At 32.1% G+C, this 14,991-nt stretch overlaps 1 protein-coding gene across 3 annotated transcripts; it reads right to left on the reverse strand.

Annotated features, from left to right (window-relative positions):
* Positions 1–440: 440 nt before the first annotated feature.
* Positions 441–14,949, reverse strand: LOC130446239 (ankyrin repeat domain-containing protein 12). 3 transcript variants are annotated; one of them, XM_056782357.1, is made up of 11 exons: positions 14,818–14,949; positions 14,174–14,475; positions 10,847–11,116; positions 6,029–6,315; positions 5,670–5,937; positions 5,450–5,610; positions 2,307–2,546; positions 2,017–2,244; positions 1,128–1,331; positions 832–1,027; positions 451–741 (listed from the first exon to the last, which is right to left on the reverse strand). In XM_056782357.1, the coding sequence occupies exons 2-11, from the start codon at positions 14,445–14,447 to the stop codon at positions 506–508; spliced, it is 2,364 nt and encodes a 787-aa protein (XP_056638335.1). In that variant the 5' UTR covers positions 14,448–14,475; positions 14,818–14,949; the 3' UTR covers positions 451–505. The 3 variants fall into 3 exon arrangements, with proteins under 3 accessions (XP_056638337.1, XP_056638335.1, XP_056638336.1); XM_056782358.1 differs by having other exon boundaries at positions 14,273–14,475; positions 14,818–14,919; XM_056782359.1 differs by lacking the exons at positions 10,847–11,116; positions 14,174–14,475; positions 14,818–14,949 and adding an exon at positions 9,583–9,838 and having other exon boundaries at positions 441–741.
* Positions 14,950–14,991: the final 42 nt, after the last annotated feature.

Below are 14,991 nucleotides of genomic sequence, written 5' to 3' on the forward strand. Positions count from 1 at the left end.
AAATAGTTCCAGTTCTCCATTTTTAATCGTAAATTTTATGCGATACGGCCTTATATAGATATAGCCCACGCCATCTATCACTCTAGTATTGTAACAGAAACTTTCAGATCTCCATTTTTAGTCCTAAACGTACTTAGATATGTAAAATCGTGATTTGCAGTTTCAATACAGCCGACGCCATCTATTATTCCAATATTGTAACAAATAGTTCCAGTTCTCCATTTTTAATCGTAAATTTTATGCGATACGGCCTTATATAGATATAGCCAACGCCATCTATGACTGTAGTGTTGTAACAGAAACTTCCAGTTCTCCATTTTTAGTCCTAAATGTACTCCTAGTATCTATACAGCTAATGCCATCTATCCTAAACTACCAGAACCAAAATTACAGTTCACTAACTGGAGTATCGGGCCTTTTTTAATTCCAAAAAGGGTAAATAAAACAAAATAATCTCACGAGATTTATTTACAATAAAAAATGAATAAAAAAAAAAAATAGTTTTTCAAGCTGGCAGCAGATCGAAATCGTCAGAAACGTGCACCATGGGAACGTGAGTTTCGTCAATTTTCGGTGTAGTTTTCCGATCGCATAAATTCAATTCCTTCAATTTCCATTCCCAATCCATTTTCTGGACAGCGTGGAGAGATTCCGCTTCGTTGTGGTGCCTCAACAACATGTGTTCCTTAATTTTCTCCCATTTGTCGTCGACGTCTTGCAACCAACTCAAAAACAATCGCCCTGCAACAAAAAAAAAACCGAATTCGACACTCCAATAAACGGTATCTAACTTAACAATCGTTACACCCTGTACAACATAGATATTCTTACCGTTATATCGAGATCTAGCGTTTCGGTCTTTCTCTTCTTGTTCGGGCGTGATTAGATTGTAGACTTCTTCGTCTCTTATGATTGTACATACGGAAAAGGGTAACGATTGATTAGCCAAAGCCCTAGCCGCCCTACCGTGCACCCTTAAAATTTCCTGTTCCACCGATAACACCAATTTCTCCTTCTCTATCACATGCTACAACACGAAATTCAATTAAAAACATCACACAATCTTCCAGAACATCCTGCGTAATCATATAGTTACAAGGGGGTGTAGCCGAGTAATTAAAATTTACCTGTGTCCGCAGTCTGTACCTCTCCTTCTCCTGATCGCTGAACAAATCTTTCATTTGTTGGGGTAGCGATTGGGGATATGTTACATTCGGTGTTGTAGGTGCGGTGCCCGCTAATACGTACGTACACCTATTCATCAAATAGTCTTTGAAGCCTTGGGGAGGTTTGGGTTGGACCGGGAACAAGCCTCTACGTCTTTTGGCAATCTAAAATGATAATAAGTTGGAAACATTGAAGATAATCATACAGTTTGGTCCTTCGAGCCTGGTTCTAATCCGGTTCGAAGGACCAGAATGTACAGTGCTGGTATATAGCGGATTTCAAAAGGAAAAATAATCGTTTATTTGTTTGAATCGAATTTAACGTTGGAAATAATGGCGATTCATACTCAATACCCATAATCTGCACCTTCGAGCCTGGTTCTAATCCGGCTCGAAGGACCAGAATGTACAGTAGTAGTGAATAACGGATTTCAAAGGGAAAAATAATCGTTTATTTGTTTGAATCGAATTTAACGTTGGAAATAATGGCGATTCATACTCAATACCCATAATCTGCACCTTCGAGCCTGGTTCTAACCCGGCTCGAAGGACCAGAATGTACAGTAGTAGTGAATAACGGATTTCAAAGGGAAAAATAATCGTTTATTTGTTTGAATCGAATTTAACGTTGGAAATAATGGTCCTTCGAGCCTGGTTCGGATCCGGCTCGAAGGACCAGGTGGAAAACGGATTTCTACGGGAAAAAATCATTTTTTTAGACGAGATTCGACGTTGAAACTAGCGGTGATTGGTAGTGATTACCTAAATTATTATTCGTTCGGACGAATTTCGACATTTTATAGATCCGATTACGGATGATATATAATTTAGGTCAGGAAAATCCGTTCACCTGTTTCCTAATATCCAAATATAACTGATAACAATTGGTTATCGGTTGTTCGTGCGGATGGACTTGGGCTTCGGTTGAGTTTTCCTGCGAATCCGAAGGCGGCGGTGCCGTCTCCTTGTTCTGTTTCATTTTCCTCTTCCTCGGGTGTAATTCGACCGGCGGCGGTGCCGGGGCGGCCGGAGCGGACGCGGTGGCGGACGAAGTTTCGGTTTCGGCGTTCGATTGTGCCTGTAAACCAAAAAAAAAAAATGCGGACGAGGCCGTGATTTGCGCGTGGATGGTTAACTTACCTCGTCTGCGTCGTCGGCGTCTTCTTTTTTTTCTTCTTTGTCGGCGGTTGCGGGAGTTTCTGGATTGTTTGCAACGGAATTTGTTTCCTTTTCGGTTGTCGGTTCTGTATTAGTCGAACTCGGGACTACGTAGGGTAGGGCTTGGTGCAATCTCTGGGAGCTGTTTTTCCCGTTACGTCCTACTCCACTTTCTTGTTCGGAGCCGGTGGTTTGAGGTATGACGATTTTCAACGGAGGTACCTTCGAAAAGTTTGAATCAAAAATTTTGAAAAATGAAAATTTCTATGATAAAAACTAGAATTTTATTATTTTTTTCATCTTCTTTTCGTTTGTAAATCATTAATAAACCCCAATTATGTCAGTTGTAGGGAAAATGGTACAAACTCCCTTCCAAAATGAAAAATATTCAAAAAATAACTAAGAGCCTACAATATTGTATTCGATAAAGACCATTTTGGCATCAGAATTATATGAAAACTAGATGCAAATTATTTTTTTAGTAAATTCTTGACTTTGGTGTAAAACACACCCTTTTGTAGAGTTTCATTTGAGTCAAATTCGATAAAATGACTTAAATAGGTGACTCTATAATGAAATACCGAGTAAAGACCCAACGAAACCCAATTTTCCTTCAAAGTAGTTCAAAAGTTTCATTCAAATCGAAGTGATTTGTAAATTCTTAATTCAGAAATAGAAAAAACCCTTACGGACAGTTTTCCGGAAACTGAATCTAACTTAAATGCATAATTCTATAGTAAAATTCCAGTTAAACACCATACGGAAGCCATATTTATATCCAAATGAGTCAAAAATTGGGTAAAAACCGTGAAAATCTACAAATGATTGACCCAGAAATAGACAACAGTCATTAGCACCGTATTCTGTAAGTCAAACTCAATAAAATGTCCTCAATTAATGTCTCTACAGTAAAATACCCAAACGGAAACTAATTTTGCTACAAAATCAATCAAAAATCTAATAAAAATCATGAAATTTGTAAATTTTTGACTCATAAATATAAAATTTGATCATTTGACTTAAATGGGTCACTCTATAATATCGATTCATAATGTTTTTCCCCATGGACCACTTCCAGAGGACCACCAGGTGCTACATTTTTTGTAAATTGCCAAAAATTGTCAAAAAAAACATATGCAAATCTGATCTAACAATAGAATTTTATGTAAAACCCCTGTAAAATCACCATAGACCACTGGATGTTCACCTGAATTGCTATGGGGAATTAATGCACTATAAATTTGAAACCATCACCATGAATCAATTGAGGAAAAATGTTCTGATTCGAAGATTTTTCATTTAGATATAGGAAACTTCCTCCTTCGCAATTTTATGGAGGTATAACTCACAAAAATGTGCCTTGGATTGAGCAAAATTTGGAAAAAATCCATTTCAACTCAACTTGTAACCGCTGAAGTTCATTTTTGCAGCAAATTAATAATAAAAATGGAGAAAAACAAAAAAAAAACTAGTAAATCCTCCACTCAGGCATAGAAAACATCCTTTGATCCAATTTTTTAAAAGCAGAAGCAGATAATTTGACTTGGATGGATCACCATGAAGTTTCGTAACCGATGGAGTCCATTATTGCATTAAAATGATCCAAAAGTTGGGTAAAAACCAAAAATAAATTGTAAATTCTCGACTCAGACATAAAAAGCATCCTTTAGCCCAATTTTAACAAATCAAAACTGAACAATTTAACTTTGAAGGATCACCATACTGTTTCATACACAACGAAGGATATTTTTGCAGCAAATTAATAATAAAAATGGAGAAAAACAAAAAAAAAACTAGTAAATCCTCCACTCAGGCATAGAAAACATCCTTTGATCCAATTTGTAAAAGCAGAAGCAGATAATTTGACTTGGATGGATCACCATGAAGTTTCGTAACCGATGGAGTCCATTATTGCATTAAAATGATCCAAAAGTTGGGTAAAAACCAAAAATAAATTGTAAATTCTTGACTCAGACATAAAAAGCATCCTTTAGCCCAATTTTAACAAATCAAAACTGAACAATTTAACTTTGAAGGATCACCATACTGTTTCATACACAACGAAGGATATTTTTGTAGCAAATTAATAATAAAAATGGAGAAAAACTTTTAAAAAACCTAGTAAATCCTCCACTCAGGAATAGAAAACATCCTTTGATCCAATTTGTAAAAGCAGAAGCAGATAATTTGACTTGGATGGATCACCATGGAGTTTCGTACCCAATGAAATCCATTATTGCATTAAAATGATCCGAAAGTAGGATAAAAACCAAAAATAAATTATAAACTCTCAACTCAGACATAAAAACCATCCTTTAGCCCAATTTTAACAAATCCAAACTGAACAATTTAACTTTGAAGGATCACCATACTGTTTCATACACAATGAAGGATATTTTTATAGCAAATTAATAATAAAAATTGAGAAAAACTTTTAAAAAACCTAGTAAATCCTCCTCTCAGGCATAGAAAACATCCTTTGACCCAATTTTTTAAAAGCAGAAGCAGATAATTTGACTTGGATGGATCACCATGCAGTTTCGTACCCGATAAAATCCATTATTGCATTAAAATGATCCAAAAGTAGGATAAAAACCAAAAATAAATTGTAAACCATCCTTTAGCCTAATTTTAACAAATCAAAACTGTATAATTTAACTTTGAAGGATCACCATACTGTTTCATACACAACGAAGGATATTTTTGTAGCAAATTAATAATAAAAATTGAGAAAAACTAAAAAAAAAACTAGTAAATCCTCCACTCAGGCATAGAAAACATCCTTTGATCCAATTTTTTAAAAGCAGAAGCAGATAATTTGACTTGGATGGATCACCATGCAGTTTCGTAACCGATGAAATCCATTATTGCATTAAAATGATCCAAAAGTTGGGTAAAAACCAAAAATAAATTGTAAATTCTCGACTCAGACATAAAAAGGATCCTTTAGCCCAATTTTAACAAATTAAAACTGTATAATTTAACTTTGAAGGATCACCATACTGTTTCATACACAACGAAGGATATTTTTGCAGCAAATTAATAATAAAAATGATTTTATTGAAAGAATGCTCAACTCAAAAATGAAAATCACCATCTTACATCAACAATTTTAACTTTCTTACCTTCAGATCCGTTTTTCCATCTTCTGCTTCAGGATCAGATCCACTCGGTTTAGGACTAGAACAAGGACTCTTTTTGTCGGAATTAACTTTGGAAGAGCTCGAGGATCCTGATTTAATCTGCCCACCAGTCGACTGTTTATTCCCTTGACCCTTGCTCTGTCCTAAAAAGCGAAAAATAAATTTATAATATATTATCAGTTGAAAATTACCAAGAACTAACCTGTATTTCTTTGATTACTCGATTTGCCTTCTTTAACGTTCTCTTCTTTACGTTTTTTCCTTTTAGTTTCTTCGTCGCCCGTATTTGTCGTACTTCCAGCCTCTTCCTGACCCTCGTTGGAATCATAGAAATTCCTTTTGGCCGGTGTGGTAGTTTCCTCCGAAGCTTGAGTAGTTGGAGGAGCTATTCCCAAGGGATCTACTTCGTCCACTTCCATTTCCGTATTGTCAGAAAGGTTTTGTTTACGTTCGTCTGAAGAAGAATCGCCCTGTTGACATATCGATCAATTTTTTTTTTATAATTTCCACATTTTTAATCGACTTTAGTTCCGCTATATCATATTTCACAATAGAACCCACCTCTTTCGAAGATTTGAATTCGTATACGTCCTCGCCGGTGGACGTGGAAGTTGTCGCTGACGGCCCTGTCGTGGAAACAGTCGTTCCCGACGCCGTCGAACTCTTCACGTCCATCTGTTCGTCCTTTTGGGATTTACTCGACGTCGAAGCAGTGTTACTCGTACTCCCAACGACGCTGTTACCGCCACTCGAAGTGGTGGTCGTTGAGGGGGTAGCTTCGCCGCTTGAAGTAATTTTTTTGTCATCCCTTGAAGAGCGAGATACTACTCTCGATCCGGATGTGGAATCTACAATATGACATAACAATTTAATCAAAAATATTAAATGTTTAAATTAAAAAACCCAGTTTGCAAAAATATAGGTAACACTTTTTCTAAATATTTCAAAATAACCTATTCACTTAAATCGATTTGTCCTACCGTACATTCCTTGTAAATTGATGTCATAACCCCTTTAAATGATGTTTTTGATCGGTTTAATTTGTTTCTGTTGAAATAACTAGTTTATAATTTTTTCATACCACAATAATACGTAAACTACTAATGGCTGAATTTAATGTCAAAAAATGGCGCCATAACAGCGTTACACCAAGTGGAAAATTGAACGATCTTATATTAACTGGATTATTAATAGTAAACGACCACAATTATGAAAAAAGAAGATTATATTGTTATTATATGATTTGATTTCTATGGTCTATTTATTATCTATGATTATAAAATATTGACACGTAATTTTAGATTATTGTGTACAGTTAAACCCAATTAATTAGAATTTTGTTTTATGTGATTTAACTATGCTTTTTTACTAATTTTTAATAATACAATACGCTCAATTAAATTCCGAAAACTAATTTTATGACAATCTATGTTTAGTAAATATACGAGGTTAACAATTATTTCTGCATACGATGACTATAATTAAAATGAAAATTACACTAATGAGGATGATTTGAATGTGTACGTGAGAACATTATAGTTATTAAAAAAAAATAAATAAAACCGGTCGCGTAACGAGGTTATGTAGATAAATTGGTAGTTAACGAGACAAGACCTAAATTATACTACTCAATATGATTTACACGTTCACGTATAACAATTGATTTTTTTTGATGTTCCACATCGTACCAGATAGACAACTAAGTAAATTATGAGATAATTACTTATCTCAATGTATGAAAACAAACGTGCCAAATTCGAAAGAGTATTATTTATAGAAAGATTTCATCGACATCCGTTCTTGAAGACGCAAGTCATTAAAAACATATACAAATAAATAAAAAAGAAGATTTTTATAATCTCGTAGATTTATGTTGGACGATTCGACATATTCCGACAGTAATCGCCTAAATCATAATAATTCTAACTGACTAAATTTGTATCAGTCACAAACTCACACGCATAAAGACACATGTCATCGAGATAAGTTGACCTTGAAATATTTTAAATATCTAAAAACATTGTGTAAGCATTTTACAACGTGTACGATATACGAGGGCATCAAAAAGTTGATTTTTTAATAAAATTTCACAAAACACACCGGTAATTACGAAAAAAACTTATACAGGACGGTCAAAAATTGAATGTAGAAGGTATTTCTGAATAGAAAACGATTATTAATTTGAGATTTTCGCCATTAAATTGTTATTTTCGTGAATTAAACTGCTTAATTATATTTAATACTTCCCAAAGAGAGATTAGTTAACGTTTCCTATTAGTTTGCAAAGAATTATAAAGCAGAACCGGACTTACAAACATTTTCAAGAAATTTTCTTCCATTTTTAATTTTTTTTTGTTTTCAATAAAGTTTCAATCATTTTCAAAAAAAAGAAAAGTTTAATTTAACTTAAAAATATCAAAATAACTCGAATGTTCAGTTTTTAAATGCAAATAATATATTTTTTTTTCAAATCAACTAAAATTAGTCAAATTAGAGTGAAAATGGCGGTATGAAAATAATTTTTGTCTGTGGCATGAAGAAAAATGCACTACAGTGGTCGAAAGTTGACATCTCGATCTCGGGCATAAATTTAACGTTCGCCCCTTGTAGTGTAATATACTATTTCTACAATACACTGACAAAAACACGTCTGTGAAATTTTAAGGTTAGTTCATCCCTTATTAATCCCCCCCACAATGGCCTGATCGCCTTCTACTTTTTTTTTTCGAAATTTTCTACCCTACTTTGAGGCAATACGAGGGTTAAGTTTTGAAATAAACAAATAAAAACAAAAATGTTCGCGAATCAATTCAATTTGATAACACGTTCTGAGTACGTGTCAAAATGTCAAACTATACAATGGCGATGTCAAAATATTCAGATCAGTGTTGCCATATATCAAAATGACGAAATATAATTTTGTGACAATCTGTATTTAACGATACATTAAATTGTATTAAATATTCACCAACAAATACGATTCCCACGTATATTCGATAATTATTAATTAAATCACATACACACACACCCCGTATATCACGATTAAACTTATTAACCAATAATCAAATCAATTTAATGACGAAATATAGTTTTGTGACAATCTGTATTTAACGATACATTAAATTGTATTAAATATTCACCAACAAATACGATTCCCACGTATATTCGATAATTATTAATTAAATCACATACACACACACACCCTGTATATCACGATTAAATTTATTAATCAATAATCAAATCAATTTAATGACGAAATATAGTTTTGTGACAATCTGTATTTAACGATACATTAAATTGTATTAAATATTCACCAACAAATACGATTCCCACGTATATTCGATAATTATTAATTAAATCACATACACACACACCCCGTATATCACGATTAAACTTATTAACCAATAATCAAATCAATTTAATGACGAAATATAGTTTTGTGACAATCTGTATTTAACGATACATTAAATTGTATTAAATATTCACCAACAAATACGATTCCCACGTATATTCGATAATTATTAATTAAATCACATACACACACACCCCGTATATCACGATTAAACTTATTAACCAATAATCAAATCAATTTAATGACGAAATATAGTTTTGTGACAATCTGTATTTAACGATACATTAAATTGTATTAAATACACACTGACAAATACGATTCCCACGTATATTCGATAATTATTAATTAAATCACATACACACACACACCCTGTATATCACGATTAAATTTATTAATCAATAATCAAACAAAAGAATGTAGGTAAATATGCTCAATAATAAAACGAGACGGAATGTATCTAGTGTATACATACCCAATCTGACAATATCGAAATTCTCGTTTACGAATAGAAGAAGAAAAAAACAAAATGACCCAGAAAAAAAACTAAATAAAAAACCGGCTTTTCGGCAAACAATCAACGCCCGCACTCGTTCGTAAAAATAAATTATGTACGCAACCGATTCACAAGAAAATGATCGAAAAGGCGGCCATAAGAGAAGCGGCTCTCGAACGATTGCGGCACACGATTACATACGACTAAAACTAGTTGTGTGGGGAGTTTCCCGATTATGATTTTTTTTTAACTAGTGTGTCCGACATTTACCTTTGTGATGTTGCTGTTGTTGTGTCGATGCTCCACGACGCATCTGGGTCTGTGTCCGATCTATCGGCACCTCTTTCGTGCTTTTTTTTTTTTCCTCGATGCTGTATACCGCGACGTTTGTTTTACTTTACGACATGCACACAAACACACTTGCTTGATCTCGCGGTGGCGAGAGAGAACGGAATTATTCGCGCGCCGACACAACTGGATTCCGTGCCGCGTTGCCGATACGCGCGGAATTTCACTATTGCTACAGTCGATTTATTTAAAACTTGTCAGGGTGATTGAACTTTTGTTTTCATATTTCACGCGAATAAGAATAACGAAAATCGAATAAATATAAAAAATTATGAACCCAGAAAAATGTTAAAGCTAATAATTAAAGTAGAAATATATATAGTGTGGTCTAAAAAATGATCTAATTAAGAATAAAACTGTTTGGGATTGGGGTCGTATATCGTATATTTTGGCATACAACGAACAATTTGAAATAAAAAATAAAAGAATATCATAATTTGAACAATTTTTACGAAATTAATCAGTTTATAAAAAGTGTTTAAAAAATGAGATTTCATTGATGAAAAAAAAAAAAAGATTGAAAATGTCAATTTTTTATGACTTTTTTCATACATCAGCTGGTTAAATTTTATGCATAAAGATCTTAAATGTACATTAAAAGGATTCAAATAATATAAATATATAAAAAAAACATGTAAATAAAAACTATATTTCCATTTACGATCATCCTTGAACTCATTAGAATCAATTTTCTTTAAAAGTAAAATACGAAGTAGAGTGTAAAAGCGGCAACACCGCTAAGAATACTATAAAGCTCGTAAATATTGCCCGCTGCACAGTATAATAATTAATAAGTTTATATATGCTTGAGGTTACAAGGCCGCATTATTCAAAGTAAGTTATTTACTGGATTGGAAATGAATATGCATTATTATGATATGTCTGTCATGTATAAAAATACGAGGAAAATTTAAAATAACCATACCAACGTGTCAACAGACATTTCGATATAACCTTGAAATGATAACGTTTGGAAAGACATTTAAATAAAAAATATTTGTTTGGAATTTTCTTAAAACTAAAAATTATCGATATAACATTTAACATAGTATTTGCACCTACTACATACTTTAAAAATACAAAAACTTTTACTTTTTAGGAAATTTACTTTCTATATGTTGGTGCACTTGATACTTGATTATTTGTAGGTTATAATTACGTGATTTATAATGTTATAAACACTTACCCGGTAAAGGCAAATTGGAATTCAGTAAATAAGGCTTGACGGATACCGGAGCCACATCTAAAGGTGTCTTTCCTTTGGAATTTTTCGCGTAGATATCGGCTCCCCTTTCAACTAATAATTTGACGAGTTTTAGATGACCGTTGACAGCGGCGTCGTGAAGTGGAGTATCATTATCTAGGCCACGAGCGTTCACGTTCGCGCCCGATTGAACTAAACGAAAAGCAACGTCGTACCAGCCGTGATTACAGGCTTCGTGTAAAGGTGTCCAGCCTGAAAGGAGTTTAAAAAAAAACTAGTGGGTCGAAATTTGAATTTTCAAAATATAATTTCACGCAATCGCTACAATGTAACGTTTTCTGTGTTTAGTTCGTTTCGTGACTAATAATGTGATATAAACTTAGTTTAATAACATTTTTAAAAATAAAATGGTGTGCTTAACTTAATCTAGGTATTCAATACCATAGGTGAGTACCTTCTTCTCATAGACCATTTATAGATTTTTTCACTAAAAATTTACTTCAATTTGAATTATATACAATCTAATACAATTTTTTTTCAAATGACGTAATCCATCAGCGGCCATTTGTTAAAACACAACGATGTAGCTGTTCTAAGCAAAGAAAAATCGATTTGTTTTTTATATATCGATACCTTACGATATATAACATAAAAAATGTATTTTTCGTATTTAGCTAATCTATGGTATTAAATATTTGACTGGAATAAAGTTGATATAAGGAAAAACAATAATAGTAAAGAAACAAAATTAACTTTTTTTGATGATATTCGGTATACCGAATGAAATGTATCGATTGTATTTATCGATACTAAATTATTCTATAATATCGGGTGAAAGCGATATATCATATTTACCTATTAGGTCTGTGATCTCATATATCGATATTCCATGAAATCGTGCTGGTCCATGAATGAGGTATTGCAAATGGCGTCTGGTAATTAATTTCGTTAAATTGTAAACATTTTTGTGGGTTTTTTTTATTGAATTCATCAAAATGTGAATATTTAAGAAATCGAAAACGTATTTTTTTTTTCATTAAATGTACATAGGTAAGTTATATTAATTACGTCTTAGGTTTTACAAGTTTAAAAATGTGCATAACAAAAAATGGTTTAACTTTTTTATAATGATAAAAATATTTTCGTTATTTTTTTGTTTAAATACGAGAAATCAGATTCATAATGAAAGATTTCTTAATGCTTTTACATTTCAATATAAAATATCTATCATAATACCTTCACGTGAACAATTCAAAACTACAAAAGATATTTACCATCAATTATTAACACTTAACTTCATATCTGGCTCGTATTTCTGAACTTAATCACAAATAAAATCAGTCCTTTTCGTAATAAATCATATTATAGGTTTTTTCTTTTCACTAAATCATTCTTAAGTTTACATAAAACTCTAGCATAGATAAAAAAGGTTTAAAGTTTCGAAAATCAATTAAAAAACTAAAACCCACACGATGAATGTTATTTATATACTTAAAAATATATGTTAATATCATCCCTTAATTCGTAATTATCGGGAAAAATTTTGTTTATAAACCAATTTACAAAACACGATTAATAACCTAATAACCCCGAGCATATCTTCCAAAGAAATGGCGCGATGTCAAGATCAGCTGTTTGAAAATCGTAAATTTTAGTTTCTTATTTAACCTCAATTAAAGTATGATATTTTCGAATAATAGATTTGTTATTAAAGTGAATTTCAACCGAACCAAATAAGTTTTAAATACGAAAGTTGATCCATATATATATAGAAATTCACCATTTGCAATATGCTTATAAAAGTACTTGGATTTAAAAACAGTTTAGGACCAATTTTACGAGATATTGTGAGTGAATAAAAGTGAGATTTATCTAATTAGTTGTGTACGGGATAAAACAAAATTTAATAATCGTAAGTTTTGTATAAATTTACATACATATCTCGGAGAACTTTCTGCCACTATGAAATCCTGTTTAGGAGTCACATATTTCTAAATTATGTATTAATTTTTAAAAATTATTTGCATACTTTTATTAATTTTACATTTTTCATATCATTATAGCTACAAATATTCATTTCGTTGCATCCGTTAAGCGATTTAGCAATTCACAGGCGAATATTAGTAAATAATTGATGAAGTATAAATTCTAAATCACACCGTGATTAATAAATTAATGAAATTATCATAAATGTTACTTTTGAATCCTGTAGAAATGTCGAAAATTAATTTTATTCAATCTAGCAGTTCAAAACGAGACATTTGAAAAGAAAATATTATAAATGCAGGGAGTTAATTATCAATAGCTGAAATTATCTCAAAAATATAAATAAGGTTGATATAAAAAAAACTAAAATAACACCAATAAGTTGAGCACAAAGAGCAAGATGGTTAGGACACATTGCCAAAGCAGAAAATTGTGAAAATTAAGCTGGAGAAAGAAGAAGTGAAAAGAAGAGTGCGTCCAAAGAAAAAAAATGACAGAAAGTGGAGGAGGGTAGTGAAGAAGATTAAAGCCAAAAGTCTAGAAGACAGAAAACTGAAGTTTACACCCAAACCAATAAGGAATGGATTTAAAAATGTACCAATAACAATTTTTTTCATGGCATCACTTGTTCTATGTGTTTAATCGAACATGCACTATGAAAGCATTTATCGAATGTATTTTTTAATGTGTGAAAGGTTCGACATGCATTGAGATTTACCCCGTATATAAAAAGTTAGTACCTAAGTACTAATATTCATTCGAAAAGCCCCAAGACAAGAAGCAAAATTATTGATGGTGATTATTTTATTTTGAATTGATTCTAATAGGCACTAATTTTTTTCATATAAAATAAGAATACAAAAAAGTATTTCAAATAACTTAACGTTATAAATTCCTTTTAGATTGCTGCTTTTCAAAGTTTTTAAAACATCACCAATATACATTACAGGCTTAAAAATCTCATCAAATAAAAATAAAATACGAAACAGTGAAATACAATAATTACGACCCGTAATGACGTTGAAAACATAACCTTGAAAACTTTCTCTTTATATAAACGCTTGATTTTCATTGGTTACATCTTAATTCATAGATAAATCACATTGAATGTTCTGTATTCCGATTCCTACTTGTATTAAAAAAGAAGAAATTCGTGACAGATCGTGTCAAAAATACTATAAAAAGAAGTAGAAATAGAAAAGTTCCGTCAGGATTTATTTGGCGATTTATTACAAAATGAAACAATCACCATAGTGAGTAGTATATTAATTTGCTACACTTGGCACCTGTATGCTGTAGTAGTATTATTAAACTGAAAATTACCAGCAAAATCAGCTACGTTAGGATCGGCACGGTGTGCCAGCAATTTACACACTTGATCAACATCCCCCTTAATAGCCGCTAAATGCAATGGAGTTTCACCTCTTTCATTCCGTTCTCGGGATCTCGATGAGCTCGAACTTGGGCTTCTAGAGCCCGGTTCGTTGCCAGAAGTCATCTGCATTAACAATGCCATCTGCTGCCTTTCGGACATTGGGGTTACTGATGGAGTCCTGCTTCCACTATTTGACCCTTTAGGTCGAATTGGTGCAGGCATTGTTGAAACATCAAAATTCTTCTGTAGACTAAAACAATTATAAGTAAAACCTTGTCAATTATATCTAATTCCCTCCAATCTACTTTTGATATGGTTGTCTTATTGTATATTAATAAAGGTTGATGGAACTCTTTAAAGTACACAAAAATTTGAATCAATTAAGGAATATTTAAATTATTATTAAATAAGAACGTATATAGAGGATCCTAATAATGAATACATATTTTTTAACTTTTTAAAGTGGGTGCATTGTTTACATAACCTTTTGTATACGTAGTTTTGTATGTATTCAAACTTTCACGCGATTTTATCAATTCAAATGAATATATATCGTTAAATAATATTATTCATTAGATATATTTAAGGTTACCTTCTTAACAATAGATAATTATATAATTTATCTATATTAATAATATTTACATCTTCCTATTACGCACCGACCACAAAACTAAAATTACAGAACTGATCTACTAGAATAAAGCGTTCATGATTGCGCATTCGCTAGACACAAGTGTTATTAGTGATTCCGAATACTGTCACTTCT

The sequence above is a fragment of the Diorhabda sublineata genome, chromosome 7, assembly GCF_026230105.1.
Source record: "Diorhabda sublineata isolate icDioSubl1.1 chromosome 7, icDioSubl1.1, whole genome shotgun sequence".
In the NCBI taxonomy this organism is placed as follows: Eukaryota; Metazoa; Arthropoda; class Insecta; order Coleoptera; family Chrysomelidae; genus Diorhabda; species Diorhabda sublineata.

Coding starts and splice junctions, on each gene's coding strand:
- LOC130446239 (XM_056782357.1), bottom strand. CDS start 14,447: ATGCCTGCACCAATTCGACCTAAAGGGTCAAATAGTGGAAGCAGGACT. Junction 6,316..10,846: donor TTCCAATTTGCCTTTACCGG/GTAAGTGTTTAT, acceptor GTCATATTGTAG/ATTCCACATCCGGATCGAGA. Junction 2,245..2,306: donor ACGCCGACGACGCAGACGAG/GTAAGTTAACCA, acceptor TTTGGTTTACAG/GCACAATCGAACGCCGAAAC.